The sequence below is a fragment of the Salmo salar genome, chromosome ssa18 (genome assembly GCF_905237065.1).
Source record: "Salmo salar chromosome ssa18, Ssal_v3.1, whole genome shotgun sequence".
NCBI lineage: Eukaryota > Metazoa > Chordata > Actinopteri > Salmoniformes > Salmonidae > Salmo > Salmo salar.
This window is the reverse complement of record NC_059459.1, coordinates 30,963,221-30,982,446: the sequence shown is the minus strand read 5'-3', so window position 1 is coordinate 30,982,446 and position 19,226 is coordinate 30,963,221. Positions and strand designations below refer to the sequence as shown.

The following is a 19,226-nucleotide window of genomic DNA, read 5'->3' as shown; positions in this document are numbered from 1 at the left end:
TTATTTTGTAAGTATTTCATGTAAATGCTCATTTGTGTACAGTCATAGAAATAAGAATTTCTAAATTGGGTAAATAGTATTTGGTGCTGTATTTTGGATCATTCAAATTTGCCACTACAGTTCTGGGAATTTGCACTAAGATGTTAGACACACACAGCGATGACAAGACATGCATTAAAGGCATGACTTACACATCCATGTCCTGCAAAGCTGCAGTTCTCTCTCTGTCTCTCTCTCTCAATTCAAAGGGCTTTATTGGGATGGGAAACATATGTTTACATTGCCAAAGCAAGTGAAATAGATAATAAACAAAAGTTAAATAAACAGTAAACCATTACACTCACAAAAGTCCAAAGAAATAGAGGCATTTCACCTGTCATATTGTCTAGAAACAGTGTTGTAATGATGTGCAGATAGTAAAAGGGGAAATTAAATAAACATAAATATGAGATGTATTGACAATGGTGTTTGTTCTTCACTGGTTGCCCTTTTCTTGTGGCAACATGTCACAAATATTGCTGCTGTGATGACACAGTGGTATTTATCCCAATAGATATGGGAGTTCTTCAAAAATGGATTTGTTTTTGAATTCTTTGTGGGTCTGTGTGATCTGAGGGAAATATGTGTCTCCAGTATGGTCATACATAGGAAGTGCAGCTCAGTTTCCACCTCCTTTTGTGGGCAGTGTGCACATAGCCTGTCTTCTCTTGAGAGCCAGGTCTGCCTACAGCAGCCTCTCTCAGTAGCAAGGCTATGCTCACTAAGTCTGTACATTGTCAAAGCTTTCCTTAATTTTGGGTCAGTCACAGTGGTCAGGTATTTTGCCACCATGTACTCTCTGTTTAGGGCCAAATAGCATTCTAGTTTGCTCTGTTTTTTTGTTAATTCTTTCTAATGTGTCAAGTAATATTATATATATATTTCTCATGATTTGACTGGGGCACTGTGGGATCTGTTTGTGTTTGTGAACAGAGCCCCAGGTCCTGCTTCTCCAGGTTCATCTCTCTTTGTTATGGAAAGTTTGGGAATTGCTTCCCTTTAGGTGGTTGTAGAATTTAACAGCTCTTTTCTGGATTTTGATCATTAGCGGTTATCGGCCTAATTCTGCTCTGCATGCATTATTTGGTGTTTTACTTTATACACGCATATTTTTGCAGAATTTTGCATGCCGATTCTCAATTTGGTGTTTGTTCCATGTTGTGAATTCTTGGTTGGTAAGCAGACCCCAGACCTCACAACCATAAAGGACAATGGGTTCTGAAAGTTAAAGTTACATTTTCCAGTTCAGTAAAGGAATCTAAGAAATGTACAGGAGAGCTCTGAACTGCCACTGGGGGAACATGAGTTTGACAGCTATGCAGCCTGTGCAGGGTGTGCTATGTAACTTAAAACAAACAGTGAGATGGCGTCAAACGGGCCCTCCCTGTGTTTCCTCACATATGCCCTCTGACAGGACAAGGTGGTGCCATTTGTGTGGATGACTGACTCTGCTGAAGGAGGAATCTAGAGGTAGCGACCCTCTCAGTGCCAGTCTGGACCCAGAGCGTCCCCACTGTACTTCTACTGCTGCTGGTCTCTCTCACCGAACTACCAAGACATGGTCCTCTGGAGTCTACTCCCCATCTCCCTCTCCTTAGTGTCTCTCATTGGAACCTGGGTGACGTAAGTTAAACAAGAATATATCTATATTTTATTTCTAATCTTTTATAAGACCTTAGATAACATGTACTTGCGCTACTTCACTTAGATTTGTCACATGTAAATACTGTGTAAAAAAATGTATAAAGTGCAATGTATATGCCAGTATATTGTTTTTCCATTAATCTCATAATTCACATGGTCTCGTGATTACTATAGCTAGGATTCCATCCAATTGGTGACAGATTTTCATGCGAATATTCAAAGATTTGGTGACAGATTTTCATGCGAATATTCAAAGATTTGCATAAAAACAATCTGCGCATTTTCCCACTAGATACAGTTGAAGTTGGAAGTTTACATACACCTTAGCCAAATACATTTAAACTCAGTTTTTCACAATTCATGACATTTTATCCTAGTAAAAATTCCCTGTCTTAGGTCAGTTAGGATCAGCACTTTACTTTAAGAATGTGAAATGTCAGAATAGTAGAGAATTATTTATTTCAGATTTTATTTCTTTCATCACATTCCCAGTGGGTCAGAAGTTTACATACACTCAATTAGTATTTGGTAGCATTGCCTTTAAATTGTTTAACTCGGGTCAAATCTTTCGGGTAGCCTTCCACAAGCTTCCCACAATAATTTTGGTGAATTTTGACCCATTCCTCCTGACAGAGCTGGTGTAACGGAGTCAGGTTTGTAGGCCTCCTTGCTCGCACACAGTTTTTCAGTTCTTCCCACACATTTTTTTAGAGGATTGAGGTCAGGGCTTTGTGATGGCCACTCCAATACCTTAACTTTGTTGTCCTTAAGACATTTTGCCACAACTTTGGAAGTATGCTTGGGGTCATTGTCCATTTGGAAGACCCGTTTGCGACCAAGCTTTAACTTCCTGACTGATGCCTTGAGATGTTGCTTCAATATATCCACATAATTTTCCTTCCACATGATGCCATCTATTTTGTGAAGTGCACAAGCCCCTCCTGCAGCAAAGCAACCACACAACATGATGCTGCCACCCCGGTGCTTCACGGTTGGGATGGTGTTCTTCGGCTTGCAAGCCTCCCCCTTTTTCCTTCAAACACAAAGGTCATTATGGCCAAACAGTTCTATTTTTGTTTCATCAGACAAGAGGACATATCTCCAAAAAGTACGATCTTTGTCCCCATGTGCAGTTGCAAACCGTGGTCAGGCTTTCTTATGGCGGTTTTGGAGCAGTGGCTTCTTCCTTGCTGAGCGGCCTTTCAGGTTATGTCGATATAGGATTTGTTTTACTGTGGATATAGATACTTTTGTACCCGTTTCCTCCAGCTTCTTCACAAGGTCCTTTGCTGTTGTTCTGGGATTGATTTGCACTTTTCGCACCAAAGTACGTTCATCTCTAGGAGACAGAACACTTCTCCTTCCTGAGCGGTATGATGGCTGCGTTGTGTGTTGTGGTGTTTATACTTGCGTACTATTGTTTGTACAGATGAACGTGGTGGTACCTTCAGGCGTTTGCAAATTGCTCCCAAATATGAACCAGACTTTTTTTCTGAGGTCTTGGCTGATTTCTTTTGATATTCCCATGATGTCAAGCAAAGAGGCACTGAGTTTGAAGGTATGCCTTGAAATGCATCCACAGGTACACCTCCAATTGACTCAAATGATGTCAATTAGCCTATCAGAAGCTTCTAAAGCCATGACATCATTTTCTGGAATTTTACAAGCTGTTTAAAGGCACAGTCAACTTAGTGTATGTAAACTTCTGACCCACTGGAATTGTGATACAGTGAAATAATCTGTCTGTAAACAATTGTTGGAAAAATGACTTGTGTCATGCACAAAGTAGATGTCCTAACCGACTTGCCAAAACTATAGTTTGTTAACAAGAAATTTGTGGAGTGGTTGAAAAACTAGTTTTAATGACTCCAACCCAAGTGTATGTAAACTTCCGACTTCAACTGTATGTTTCCATCAAATTTACTTGTTGCAGATAAAAATCTGTGTGTGATGACGTGGTGCACATAAAAACTACTTTTGCGATTCAATTCCCATGTAGGGCCTACCAAATAAAAAATCCAACTTAAATGGGTTTCCGTCGCATTTTCAACTCTGCTGATTGTATTCTCACAAAAATAGTTGCGTCATATAGCGAGTGTGCCCACTCTGGTATTGGCACCTGTTCTCTAACCAACAGCAAACGTATAGCCTACATTATTAGATTATTATGGATTGAAGAGCAAGATTATTTTTATTTGTCAAACGGCAGCCAAGCCTCGACGATCATGTCACCAGAATAATACACCTCGCTACTTATTGGAAAGAATCATCAAGCTCATTACTTTGCACTTTCACCACCCTGTGAAGTTAATTCATTTCTTTAATCTGTGTGCTTTCCTGAGGAGTCGATATGTGATTTACTTCGATAGGATGGTTATTATAACAATATTTGTGTTCTGTTTCCATCAGGCCTGTCATGTTTTATTCCGACATGTACTTTCTTCGCATATATTTATACTTAACTCACATTTATACTGACTCTACACACACTCACATACAAGCTGCTACTACTCTATTTTATATCATGTTGCCTAGTCACCTTACCCCTATACATATCTACCTCCATCAGTCCAGTATCGCTGCGCATTGTAAATATGGTATTGGAACTGACCCTGTATAGTATGCTAGCTTGCTTACTCAGTGTTCTTCATATTTCTACTTATTTCTCGTGTTTTTTTTAGTATGACATTTATTGATTATTGCATTGTTAGGTTTTGATTTCGCAAGAAAGGCATTTCACTGCACTTGTGCATGTGACATTAAAACTTGAAGGTTGGATGAAAACCTAGCTAGTGTGGGAAAACTGTGTTTAAAAAAAAATAATCTTATATAATCACCTTCATGGTGATACTGCCACCTTCTAAGCACACAGATACTATCATGACACAAGGTGAGACCCAGATGCAGACACAGGAGGCAGATGGTTGGAGTCATACAATATTTAATAATCCAATAATCCAATAGGGTAAGGCAAGAGAATGGTTGTGGACAGGCAAAAGGTCAAAACCAGTTCAGAGTTCAAAAGGTACCAAAGGTCAGGGCAGGCAGGAAGATCAGTCAGGCGGGAACGTAGTCCAGAGTCAGGCAGGGGTCAAAACCGGGAAGACTAGCAAAAGAAGAACAGGAAAAACACACTGGTTGACTTGACAAACATACAAGTAAACTGGCACAGAGAGACAGGAAACACAGGGATACTGGGGAAAATAAGCGACACCTGGAGGGGGTGGAGACAATCACAAGGACAGGTGTGACAGATACGTGATTATCAAAACCAGGAAGTGATTGTTGTTCTTGTGATTCCAATATAAATGTCATAACCTCATTAAGATTTGTTGAAAGTGTTGTGAAAATACCCTTAGACCACCTGCATGTGACAAACAGAACTTTCCAGAAAGAACATTGAGGATACCTGTAGAGTCAGAGCCACCACCTTAGAGCCCACCTCACAACGTGCAAAACATAAACCAATTGTTTCACTTCCTACATTGTGAGACAGGATTTAACCTTCATTATAAACTGGGTGGTTCATTCGAGGCATGAATGCTGATTGGCTGACACCCGTGGTATATCATTCCATATACCACGTGTATGACAAAGCATTTATTTTTACTGCTCTAATTACGTTGGTAACCAGTTTATTATAGCAATAAGACACCTCGGTGTTTCGTGGTATATGGCCAATATACCACGGCTAAGGGCTGTTTCCAGGCACTCCGTGTTGCGTTGTGCTTAAGAGCAGCCCTTAGCCGTGGTATATTGGTCATATACCACACCTCCTCGGGTCTTACGGGGGAAAAAAAGAAAAAAAAAGTATGAAATGTATGCATTCACTACTGTAAGTCGCTCTGGATAAGAGCGTCTGCTAAATGACTAAAATGTAAATGTAGATGTCTTATTGCTTAATAGTCAGAGGACACGGCACAGTTCTGTCTATTGTTACTAGATGTGAAGCATAAAGGAAAAGGTTCTATGCGTTCATGTAGAGACATTTGATTCAACCTTTGTTTGTCCTCAGAGGGCACAGTACAGTCTAGTACTTTCTTATTGACTCTGGTTGACTGCCTGTAAAGGCATACACATATATGGATATGAGTGGCTTTGTAACAGGGCTGCTAATAATATTCTAACCAAATCCATCTGTGTACTTTTGCTTAGTCACCCACATCAGTTCCTGGTTACTTATTGAACCTCAAGGTTATCAGTGTTCATTAATGGGAGCGTATTGTATATCATATTATACATTGAAAAACCATACATGTTAAGAGAATTAGGCACTTTAATCATATCAAATGAGTGTGTTTGTTTTTTGGTTTCAGGTATGGCCTGGCGTACAGCTATGACCATGTGTGTTCCCTCAACAACTGGTGCGTTGTGTTCTGTTTGTGAGATTTTCTACAGACCATTGTGATTGGTTCTTTCAGCCAATTAAATGTCAATGAAATACATTGTTTTAATGGAACACAAGCATACAGATGTAGGATCTTAATTTGATCACCTTGTTGCAGGAGAACTTTCCTGAAGTGCAGGAAATGTTTAACTTGTAGTGTATTTGAGGTATAAATAGGCTTCTGAAGTTTGTCATTTCCACTTTTACATTTCCGACTTGATTTTCCCTTACGTAAAATATATAAATCCCTACTTAAATGTCCATTAATTATAATTCACATAATATTTCACATTTACTGTTGCTGCAGGATTATTTTCCTGCTGTAGCAAACTGGCTCAAATTAAGATCCTACATCCGTATTTCTAAAGCAGCATTGTTCAACTCTAGTCCTGGAGATCCACAGGGTATGCAGTCTATTTGTTTAAGCCTAGCACCAACACACCTGACTAAAACTAATCCACTAATCATCAACTTAATTAGTTGTATCAGGTGTGTTGCTGCTGTTGGGCTGTAACAAAAGCCTACACGCCACACCCTGTACCCTCCAGGACCAGGGATGAAGACCACCATAGATAAAGAGAAGATCTGTAAACATTATTATTTTCCCTTTTCTTTTTTCAGGGCCCCTGGGAACCACTGCAGAGACAATACATCAATAGCATGTTGTCAAGTCCCAACCATAAGGTAACCATAGACCACTATATCAAGGTTAGGGTCAACTAACACTTTCATCTTATTCAGTTCAGAAAATGAAATTAAAAGTGGACCTCCATTTTGAAGTTTGTGAATTTACTAAGTTCACATGGAATTTTAAATTGAATTATAATTTGTTAAATTCACGTCAGAACACGTAGTCAGCTTTTGACAGAGAACATTCTAGGAATGTCTTATTTTAATATTATTGTCACTGGGTAATTTCAGTATGATGTGAAATAATGGTTTCTTACACATGCTTTGGCCTTGTGTTCTGCAGCTCGAGTGGAACAAGCTTACCAGAAAGCTCATTGTTCACAGCCACCTTTAATGCTGGTTCATTTATGTGTAAGTTTGTAGCTGTACAGTTTGCTCACCCTACAGTATACATCCACAGGTCATACTGGATCTCAATGCACTCTGCAGATGTCTATACTGATACAAAGATGATAGTATTCGAGTATGTGCTCATAATGTACTTAGATGTTATTTTACCTCAAGGTCACCCTTAAAACGATTTGGTATGTCAGATTTCTTATCGAACGTGTTTGTCCTGCTGAGGAAACATCTACCAAAACCAAAGTTTTAACGAGTTGATTGTTATTGTTGTGTCATTTAATTATAATCATATAGTCACATTGTTTTAGATCAGATGTGATATTGCACCTAATGTATATACATGTAATAATCATCTTATGAACATTTGATCAATTACCCTATGTTATAGATGCATTATAATAACTTTTTTTTTTAGTTATGGTGTTCTGTATCTTCCACCATGCTCACATCTTGGAGAGGAACAGTGTCCACTCCATGCTCAGTAGAATCGCCCTGGTGTTTGGTGGAGTGGCGGCTGTCGGGGCCTTTGTGGCTGGGAACTGCAACGTAAGTACTTCCTGCACATACAGTATAGTGTAGTTTCATCCTTACTCAGGTTGTCATGCAATACACTATAAGTATATGTTTAAAGAGCAAACAAGGGTGTATAGTACACGATACTGCAAAAATGAATTCTGTGCGTAGACAGCGACATCGAGCAAGTAAAGTAAAGTCTCTGACACAGAGGCCCCTCAGGATGTTTGTCGTCATTGTCGACAGGGAGAGAGTGGGTGACGTGTAAGGACAAACGTAGTAGTCTGGCACGCAAGGTTAGACCGAACTTCACATGTATTAAAAAATACCTTATACTTAATATCTAGGTTAGAGAAAGACACAAAGGTCTATCAAGTTTAAAGTGTACTTTGAACTGACACTCTCTACTGACACTGACAAAGTGCGTAAAAAATATCTCCTGAGTTGCGGTAAAATTAAATCTTGAATTGTGAACAAAGAGAGGAGTGGCAACAAAGCAAACAAACATCCATGACACGATTGGTAGGTTTGTTAATGTGTGCAGACATAGCTACGGATGGCAGAACATCAGCAGAAAAGTACAATAGAAAAATAGACATGTCAATGTGTACCTTTTTGACATTATTTCATAGACGTAGACAGATAATTCACCTCAAAATCAAAGTTTGTCAGATGTTTTCTTCAGAAGAAGATCATGTCTTTTGTCTCTTATTTAGCAAAGGTACTGGTAACAGCCCAGCTAGCACATTTGGTTCCTTGGAAGTTGTGCGAATGTATGCTTTTGGTTTCACATTGGTTGTGTGAACGAAGCTATACGTTTCCTGACCTGTAAAATGGAACGCTTTTTAAATGTTCTGAGAACAGAAGTAAAAATGTTGCCTGTTCTGGGAACATTTATTTTTAGGTTGCAGGGAGGTTCTGAGAACGTTTTACTCTGGTTCCTTAAGTTTTCCTAGGAGGTTTTGTTAACGCTCTGAGAACTGAAATTATAGGTGATTTGGAGTTTAAAAAAAACTAACTTCCTTAAATTCACTAAATGTTTTAATAACACTACTAGCTTATTTGGGGGTTAACTTTGTTGAACTCCAAGCACAGATAGGACACATGGAAATTCATTTCCTCAGGAATTAATCATGCAAACACATTTGTATTGTGACACGGCATCAGTGAGATTCAAACCTATTGTATTGAAATTCCAACAGAATAACCTTTCTTCTTAACGTTGTCTGAACTATTTGAGAACATTCCCAATGTCAAACCAGTTGGGTAACGTTCCTAGAATATTATTGAAATTAAATGGAACTGTGTGTGAACTTTTAGGAAACATTCTGTTAGAGTAATAAAATACCAAACCAATAATGTATTTTTTTTGTCAAGTTCCTTAAATGTGTTGAGAATGTTCCAAAGCCAAGGAAACATCCTGCACCATTCTCAGAAAGTTGTGGGAAGGTTGTATGCAAAATAATCATAGGACAACCACACTCTCACCAAGCTCTAAGAAACATATGGTTCTCAGAACGTTATGTGCTAGCTGGAAGGTATTTTCTCTGGCTCAGATTTACAGTGAACTGTACTCTTTTCCTCTAACAGACGTTTCCAGAAAGTTCGCCGTCATTCAAACATGTCCGGCTCAGGCACATAATTCCAGTGAACTGTACTCTTCCCCCTTTACCAGAAGTTCCTAGAATGTTCTGTCACCCAACCATATCCACCATTGTAGAATTTGAGTTTTGTGTGACAAGAGCTTTGGCTTTGTGTTTTGCAGCTCGACTGGAACAAGTTAACTAGAATAGCTAAACGTTAACTTGTCTTAAGCCTCTCCTCCAGCCAGGGTAACTGATTATCCTGATTGTAAGAGTAACCTGTCTGTCCTCTCTCCTCCAGCCCGAGTACCTGAAGCTGGGCCATTACCTGGGGGCTGCGGTGAGCTTCCTGTGTATCTGTTTCTATAGTCTGCTCCTCACGGTGCTCACAAGGAAGTGTGTTCTGACCCAGATGGAGTGGTTCCTCTACCCAGCACGAGTTACCTCTACTGTGGTCCAGATCATTGTCACCATTGGCTGTATCCTTTCACCTGCACTTATAACCAAAGCCCTGAACCCAGACTCTTATAACCAGCAATGTTGTGGTAAAAGCAAAAAGGTGGTTAAGCACTAAAGTAAAGAAACTCTCCCTATACTTTGGATCCATTTTTCTGGAAAAAGTGGGTAAAAAAAGTTTTACGTGTGTTTACCCTTCACTACATAACTGCTTATAACCCCTGAACCTGTCAAATTGCTGGGTGTGCATACACTCAGGAAAATAATATGGACAACACAATGCAAGAATAGGAGTGTCCACTTCCATACGTCTTCAACTTTGCAAAGGCACAGTTCTAAGTTGTAGGGGATAACAACAAGATACTGGCAAGAACCTTGACAGTGAGGATGCCTATCTGTGTGTTTATCTGTTTACTGATGTGTAATGTTTTAATTACTTTGACGTCTTTTGCCTTGTAGAGATTGTATTTCCTTGGAACATATGGGTAGGTTCCTATAAGCATAAACTCGATGAGGGTATGCCATGACCTGTCACCCAACAACTGCTGTTCCCCCCTCCTTAACCTCTGACCCCTCTAGACACCATCTTGTTTGTACAGGAGGAATACCTGTACAAGCACTCAGCTGCCGTGTTTGAGTGGATAATGAGCGTCAACCTGGAATTGTTTGAGCTCAGCTTCGCTGTGGAGTTCTGTTTTTTCTCCTCCTCCATGTTGTCCACGCTGCTGGTGAAAAGAGACGAGGAGAAGCCTATCCTTCTAGCCTGAGGAGAGAAGATGCTCTGTTGGCTACTGTAAGAGACACTGGGGTCTAGTTCATTAGGCATGAAATGGAAGAAACCAGTTCGAAACAGAGAGAGATTAGCTGGACTTCATTGTCATTTTAAAACATTTTGTTACAGTGTGCCTTAATGACACGACCCAGTAGTTTGCAAACTTTTCTTTGTTGTGACAGATCTAAAGCTTGTGGAATTGGACCAACCAAGTAAAGGGAACAATTGTTTGTAACCAGGACCCAGTCTGGCTGAATTGGCCACGACCCATCGTTTGGGGAAACACTGACGTAGGGGCGTCATGAGGATTATATATCTGACCTTTGACTTTGCTCCCGGAACAACTCTCATTTTTGAGGATTATTTATTTATATATTTTTTAAATCAGGGCTGACATTGTTCTCATGCAGCCCCTAAAGTCAAACAGAAAGAGGAGTTCTTCCTGTCACACCAAATCAATGTACTTTGTACTGGGGAGTATTTCTGGATGCTTTCAAAAGGGAAAACTTGATCCTACAATCTTCATAGCCACTGATGAACCAATACCAGAATACCTCAGCATTTGAGTAGTAGTCACTGTAAGCACTGAAGTCACTATTTCTGTTCCTAGGTCCTGAATTGATCAAAGTAACATTTACCATTTGATGGGCCATGGAGAATGTTCAATGACGTTTGTTAGCTCTTTTTTCAATATGTTGTCTATATGTGTAAAACATGACATCTTGGTGGCATTACTGTGCTATTGAAGTATACCACTTAACAACAACATAATTACTTGTTGTATAAAAATGTAATTGTCTGCAAAGTAAAGTATTGAAGGGTAATGTTGCGACGGAATCTAAGCCCAGTAATCTCTTCTGACAGCCTTAACATTAAAAAGATGATCAAGTAGCTGATTTGTTTCTGGGTGGCGAGAAGAGAAGCCAGTGATGATTGTAAACCTGCGATACAACAGGAAGTGTGAAGGAGACAGGCCTTTAGGTGTGGCAGTTGATTAATGAACAGCCATCTTTGTATTTGTGATAGATCATTCTGAAAAGCTTTCTGATGGCAGAGCAGTTGGTTGTACTACTGCATTCCTGTCAGATGAGAGAAGAACCAGAACATTAGCAATAATTTATCCAGAAACAATGTAACTGAACATTTTATGAACAGAACAAATTTCTTAGCAAGGTGCCTTACTTTGATCCCTTCTTCTTACTTATGTATCGGTCTCCTTTTCTACAGTGTTCCTAATCAGGGCTTTTGTGCAATGATGATTGACTTTTATAACAACAACATATCAAGGACTACATGATTACATTTTAACAACATGGTACATCTTTATTTTTTTTAAGATAAAGAAAAAGTGACAAACTGACTTTCACCAAGATTAAAAATAGACAAAAGCATTTCCCACTGGGCACACACTGGTTGAACCAACGTGGAATAGACGTTGAATTGATGTCTGTGCCCAGTGGGTTAATTCAGTATGGGTTAATTCAGTATGAAAATAAGGCTTTACATTTCTTGGGACATTTCATTTGCCAAGCGTAATTAAATAATAAAACGTGTGTAAGATCAAATTTGTATTTGCGATTCCTCTGCGGTACTGTCCCATGACATTATGCACCTTATGACAAGATCTAGTCGTCCCAAGCCACTGCATCTCAGTGCAAGAGGTGTCACTATAGTAACTGGTTCGAATCCAGGGTGTATCACATCCGGCCCGTGATTGGAGTCCCATAGGGCGGCGCACAATTGGCCCAGTGTCGTCTGGGTTTGGCCGGAGTAGTCCGTCATTGTAAATACGTTTTTGTTCTAAACTGACTTGCCTAGTTAAATAAAGGTTAAATAAATAAATAATCTTTTCAAGGGATACTTCGGGATTTTGCGAATGAGGCACTTTCTCTACTTCCCCAGAGTCAGATGAACTTGTGGATACCATTTTTATGTCTCTGTATCCAGTATGAAGGAAGTCAGAAGTAGTTTTGCGAGCCAACGCTAACTAGCGTTAGAGCAATGGCTGAAAGTCTATGGGTATCATAGACATCCAGCATTAGCACAACTACCTCTACTTTCATACTGGACACAGAGACATAAAAATGGTATCCACGAGTTCATTTGACTCTGGGGAAGTAGATCTAGGGCATCATTGCCAAATACCAAAGTATCCCTTTCAGCTGACATATCACAACCTGGTCTCAGAGCATTTCGTATTATTCTGTACGAGATACTAAATTTAGTACGATATGTTACATTTCGTATGGTATGTATTACTATGTGGATGTCCATCACCCAATTTGTATGATATGTTATGAATTACAATAGCAAAAAGGGTTAGGGTTAGGGGAAGGGTTAGCTAATAAGCTAAGTAGTTGAAAAGTTCCTAAAATACTAAAGTTGTCCGTGAGGAGATCCCAACTCGCAACATTTGGATTGCTAGGCATTCGCATAACACGCCTACACCTCCCCCAGCCCTGACCAATGACCCAACTTTAGTTTTTGCTTTAAGTAACTATCTGTCTTATGTAACCATAACATATCATACAAATATGAGTGTCCCGGATTTATATTTACTATGTTACGTCTAGTCTGAGACCAGGCTGCATATCAGTGATATGAATGATTTGACAAGTTCAACCCATGGTTTCTACCAAGGTTATTATGGTCAACAAAAACTGAAACAAACTAAAACTAATCAGGAAAAAACACTTTAGTAAACTTAAATAAAATAATTAACAAATCTGTTTGAAAAACTAAAACTATAATGATATTATTAACTTTGACTCCAAAATGAACAAAACAAAAACACTATTAATTATGTTCAGTTTTAGTTTTTTGGGGGGGTTCTAATTGGGTTTTGAAGCTTATGAATCTGGCGGGAGATTGACTTTATCATTTTAAAGGTAGGACCGCAGATATTGGGCGTGTTTGAGTGGTAATGCTCAAGCAACCAACTGTAGGCGAAAGTCAAAGAGTGAAGTTGGGGGAGGTGCATATGCGACAGCCAAAAGTCAGACACCAAAGTGGTTTTCAAACAGCAAGGCTCAGATCAACATGGCAGTGTTGCCATTGTTTATAAAAAGGTTTTCTTGATAATATACTGTTCATGTATCTAACCCCCATATCACATTCTCACAAACTGAAATCATAATATATTTATATTATCTGTGTACACATTGTACATCAATCAGTGAGAGACTCAAATATCACATTTATTTGTATATATCCACTGTAAACATGCATGTATCCACTGTAAACAAAACACCCTAATGATTGGTTGACAATAGATCCTCCCACAGTGCAGGCGATGGCTGCGGGATGAAGTTGGTGAAAAGCAACTGCAGAAACTTGCAGTCGACTGCAGTCAAAGTATCATGACCTTTGAAAAGTTCATGCAGGTGTAAAGGACATAACGCTGCTTGCTTAGAGAGTAACACTGATTCGGCTCATGCCATGGCTAGAACCCAGGACCTCTGCCTTGCGAGCACACATGACCGCCCTCCTGAAGTGTCTTACCAGTTGGCGCCACGTGAAAGCTAGCTATTGGCTGGTGTAAGTGGGGACACTTCAGGCGTAGGGATGTGTAAAACATACTCCTATGTGATACATACAGTTGAAGTCGGAAGTTTACATACACTTAGGTTGGAGTCATTAAAACTCGTTTTTCAACCACTCCACAAATTTCTTATTAACAAACTATAGTTTTGGCAAGTCGGTTAGGACATCTACTTTGTGCATGACACAAGTCATTTTTCCAACAATAGTTTACAAACTGTGTATTTCACTGTATCACAATTCCAGTTGGTCAGAAGTTTACATACACTAAGTTGACTGTGCCTTTAAACAGCTTGGAAAATTCCAGAAAATGATGTCATGGCTTTAGATGCTTCTGATAGGCTAATTGACATTATTTGAGTCAATTGGAGGTGTACCTGTGGATATATATTGCTCCAAAAAATAAAGGGAACACTTAAACAACACATCCTAGATCTGAATGAAAGAAATAATCTTATTAAATACTTTTTTCTTTACATAGTTGAATGTGCTGACAACAAAATCACACAAAAATAATCAATGGAAATCCAATTTATCAACCCATGGAGGTCTGGATTTGGAGTCACACTCAAAATTAAAGTGGAAAACCACACTACAGGCTGATCCAACTTTGATGTAATGTCCTTAAAACAAGTCAAAATGAGGCTCAGTAGTGTGTGTGGCCTCCACATGCCTGTATGACCTCCCTACAACACCTGGGCATGCTCCTGATGAGGTGGCGGATGGTCTCCTGAGGGATCTCCTCCCAGACCTGGACTAAAGCATCCGCCAACTCCTGGACAGTCTGTGGTGCAACGTGGCGTTGGTGGATGGAGCGAGACATGATGTCCCAGATGTGCTCAATTGGATTCAGGTCTGGGGAACGGGCGGGCCAGTCCATAGCATCAATGCCTTCCTCTTGCAGGAACTGCTGACACACTCCAGCCACATGAGGTCTAGCATTGTCTTGCATTAAGAGGAACCCAGGGCCAACCGCACCAGCATATGGTCTCACAAGGGGTCTGAGGATCTCATCTCGGTATCTAATGGCAGTCAGGCTACCTCTGGCGAGCACATGGAGGGCTGTGCGGCCCCCCAAAGAAATGCCACCCCACACCATGACTGAGCAAATGATCTTCCAAATGGACAATGACCCCAAGCATACTTCCAAAGTAGAGGCAAAATTGCTTAAGGACAACAAAGTCAAGGTATTGGAGTGGCCATCACAAAGCCCTGACCTCAATCCTATAGAACATTTGTGGGCAGAACTGAAAAGGCGTGTGCGAGCAAGGAGGCCTACAAACCTGACTCAGTTACACCAGCTCTGTCAGGAGGAATGGGCCAAAATTCACCTAACTTACTGTGGGAAGCTTGTGGAAGGCTACCCAAAACATTTGACCCAAGTTAAACAATTTAAAGGCAATGCTACCAAATACTAATTGAGTGTATGTAAACTTCTGATCCACATGGAATGTGATGAAAGAAGTACAAGCTTAAATAAATCATTCTCTCTACTATTATTCTGACATTTCACATTCTTAAAATAAAGTGGTGATCCTAACTGACCTAAGACAGGGAATTTTTACTAGGATTAAATGTCAGGAATTGTGAAAAACTGAGTTTAAATGTATTTGGCTAAGGTGTATGAAAATGTCCGACCTCAACTGTAGGCACCTGTCTGACTATTTTTATCCCCAGAATGCACCAGACTTTGAAAGGCGGTGACCAACTTGACAAAAGTGACCCTCTCAAACTCACCCACTGAGATGAGTATGATGCAAGGCTTTACTTTCACACAGTCACAAAGAGTATTGGATCATTTGCACAGGTGCACTTCACGCTGCTACAACGTGGTAGCTACAGGACCAAAACAGAGGAGAAGTTTAGCCTCATGCTTCAATGCTCCTGGTTGTTGAGGAAACTGACCCACTACTACTACTGTTTACGTTGTGCATCTACGTCATCTCGCTGTCTACCTTTAAACCTAACCTATAACATGACCCATCTCCTTATGCATTACTTCCCCACAGTGGCAAGAGGTGACATCTCAAAAACACATAAATGGCTCCTAGCATCCCAGTTCTACTTTCTGTCCCCAACACTAAAACTAAATAATATAAAAAATGTATTGATTTAAAAAAAAATCTAACTTAAACAAAATAAAAATGAGTTAAGTGGATTCGAAAACGAACAAACTAAACTGAAATCAAAAAAACGAATAGAAATAAAAACAAATCTAAAAATATATAATCCCGTTGGTTTCCACATCAACACACCTCATCCAGGGTCTTACCTATTTATGTCATGTTTCAAAAGACCAAGTACCCTGTTAATCTAATCAAATCACATTTTATTGGTCACATTTGTTCAGCAGATGTTATTGCAGGTGTAGTGAAATGCTGGTGCTAGGAGACAGCAGCTCTGTAGTGGAAAAATAGAGTGAACAAATGTGAACAATGATGAAGGCCAGTGAGGAAGATGCGTCTAGCGACTTGCTGACACAAGCCTGGCATGTTGATTCAATATGACATCGTCAGGATGGATGTGCTAGGAGACAGTACCCTGTTAATACCTGGTGCTAGGAGACAGTACCCTGTTAATACCTGGTGCTAGGAGACAGTACCCTGTTAATACCCGGTGCTAGGAGACAGTACCCTGTTAATACCTGTTGCTAGGTTACAGTACCCTGTTAATACCTGTTGGTAGGAGACAGTACCCTGTTAATACCTGTTGCTAGGAGACAGTACCCTGTTAATACCTGTTGCTAGGAGACAGTACCCTCTGAAAACCTAGTGCTAGGAGACAGTACCCTGTTAATACCTGTTGCTAGGAGACAGTACCCTGTTAATATCTGTTGCTAGGAGACAGTACCCTGTTAATACCCGGTACTAGGAGACAGTACCCTGTTAATACCTGGTGCTAGGAGACAGTATCAAATCAAATCAAATGTATTTGTTACATACATATGATTAGCAGGTGTTAATGCAAGTGTAGCGAAATGCTTGTGCTTCTAGTTCCGACCATGCAGTAATATCTAACAAGTAATATAACCTAACAATTTCACAACAAGTACCTTATACACACAAGTGTAAAGGAATGAATACGTACATAAAAATCTATTAATGAGTGATGGCCGAACGGCAGAGGCAAGATGCAGTAGATGGTATGGAGTACAGTATATACATATGAGATGAGTAATGTAGGGTATGTAAACATATAAAGCGCATTGTTTAAAGTGGCTAGTGATACATTACATCAGGATGGCAAGATGCAGTAGATGGTATAGCGTACAGTATATACATATGAGATGAGTAATGTAGGGTATGTAAACATATAAAGCGCATTGTTTAAAGTGGCTAGTGATACATTTAATTACATCAAGATGGCAAGATGCAGTAGATGGTATAGCGTACAGTATATACATATGAGATGAGTAATGTAGGGTAAGTAAACATTATATAAAGTGGCATTGTTTAAAGTGGCTAGTGATAAATTGATTACATACATTTTTCCATTATTAAAGTGGCTGTTGTTCAGTCAGTATGTTGGCAGCAGCCACTCAATGTTAGTGATGGCTGTTTAACAGTCTGATGGCCTTGAGATAGAAGCTGTTTTTCAGTCTCTCGGTCCCAGCTTTGATGCACCTGTACTGACCTCGCCTTCTGGATGATAGCGGGGTGAACAGGCAGTGGCTCGGGTGGTTGTTGTCCTTGATGATCTTTTTGGCCTTCCTGTGACATCGGGTGGTGTAGGTGTCCTGGAGGGCAGGTAGTTTGCACCCGGTGATGCGTTGTGCAGACCTCACTACCCTCTGGAGAGCCTTCCGGTTGTGGGCGGAGCAGCTGCCGTACCAGGCGGTGATACAACCTGACAGGATGCTCTCGATTGTGCATCTGTAAAAGTTTGAGAGTGTTTTTGGTGACAAGCCGAATTTCTTCAGCCTCCTGCGGTAGCGCCTCTTCACCACGCTGTCTGTGTGGGTGGACCATTTCAGTTTGTCCGTGATGTGTACGCCGAGGAACTTATAACTCTCCACCCTCTCCCGTAAATGTACCCTGTTGATACCTGATGCTAGGAGACAGTACCCTGTTGATACCTGGTGCTAGGAGACAGTACCCTGTTAATACCCGGTGCTAGGAGACAGTACCCTGTTGATACCTGGTGCTAGGAGACAGTACCCTGTTAATACCCGGTGCTAGGAGACAATACCCTGTTAATACCCGGTGCTAGGAGACAGTACCCTGTTAATACCCGGTGCTAGGTGACAGTACCCTGTTAATACCTGGTGCTAACATGCATCCTGATCATGACTACATTTTCAGATATTGCGAACCGATTTTGATCAGATCATGTGTAAACAGACAAAATCAGGATGGACGCATGTTAGCAGCAGATATAAATGGTGCTATAGTGTGTAGGCCGTTATAACTGTGTGTGTGTAGGAACGCTGCAAAGTTTCTCCTGTGTACTTATTACCTAATGTACACAACTTCAAAGACAGAGCTCTGCCAAAGTCAGTAAAACAGGATGTCAACATATCTCAAGGGCGTCTGAATTCTAGTTGTTCCTGAGATATACTGTGGGTTGGGGTCAACCCTGATACTATATAAGGAATATTGCAAGGCAGGGGAGTTTGTTGCATTCACAAAAACATCCCCCTTGCCTCACTCATAAGTGGCAAGATGTGGAAACAAGCACCGATGTCTCTTCACACTTGCTCAACTATCTTGAGGAAATGTGCAAACACAACGTAAAAAACAAACGCATACCTCTGGAACAGTTATCAAGTGTTCTTAGAAGACGGATGTGACTCATATCAGTGGTGTTAAGTTCAGACAGTAGTAATTGTCCCACCATTACCATGGCATTGTGGGGTGTTGCCAGGTGTTGGCTCCCAGGAGGTATTTGCGTAAGGACGAGTGTGTACTGTAGATCAACAGGTAACTCAGGTGGTTTGAACCAGAGATGTTTGGGAAACCTCGTCATAGTGTTGTTGACTCTAGCCTTGGACTGATAGCTGTATGAATGTAGGGGGCTTGGAAGGGATAAGGACTGTTGGGTGTGTGCACTGACCAAGGATTACTTGATGTTATTTTGCCTCCTATGTACAAAGGGTGCATTCTTGAAACATATTTTAGCACTGATTATGATGGTTATGCACTATCATGTTGATCTGGTTCACGAGTCTCCTACAGGCAACTAAGAATTTGACAATCTTGAAAAAAAAAGTATCTGAAAATAACCTTTAACTCACCCCTAGTACCCACAGACTTCTTTAGGT

General features: G+C 40.3%; 1 protein-coding gene across 1 annotated transcript; it reads left to right on the top strand.

Moving 5' to 3' along the window:
• The first annotated feature begins 1,435 nt into the window (after positions 1-1,435).
• Positions 1,436-11,991, top strand: LOC106577250 (transmembrane protein 150A). Its single transcript, XM_014155184.2, has 7 exons — positions 1,436-1,662; positions 6,000-6,047; positions 6,692-6,754; positions 7,044-7,111; positions 7,518-7,648; positions 9,500-9,677; positions 10,234-11,991. Exons 1-7 carry the CDS (start codon positions 1,598-1,600, stop codon positions 10,419-10,421), a joined length of 741 nt encoding a protein of 246 aa, XP_014010659.1. The 5' UTR covers positions 1,436-1,597; the 3' UTR covers positions 10,422-11,991.
• Positions 11,992-19,226: the final 7,235 nt, after the last annotated feature.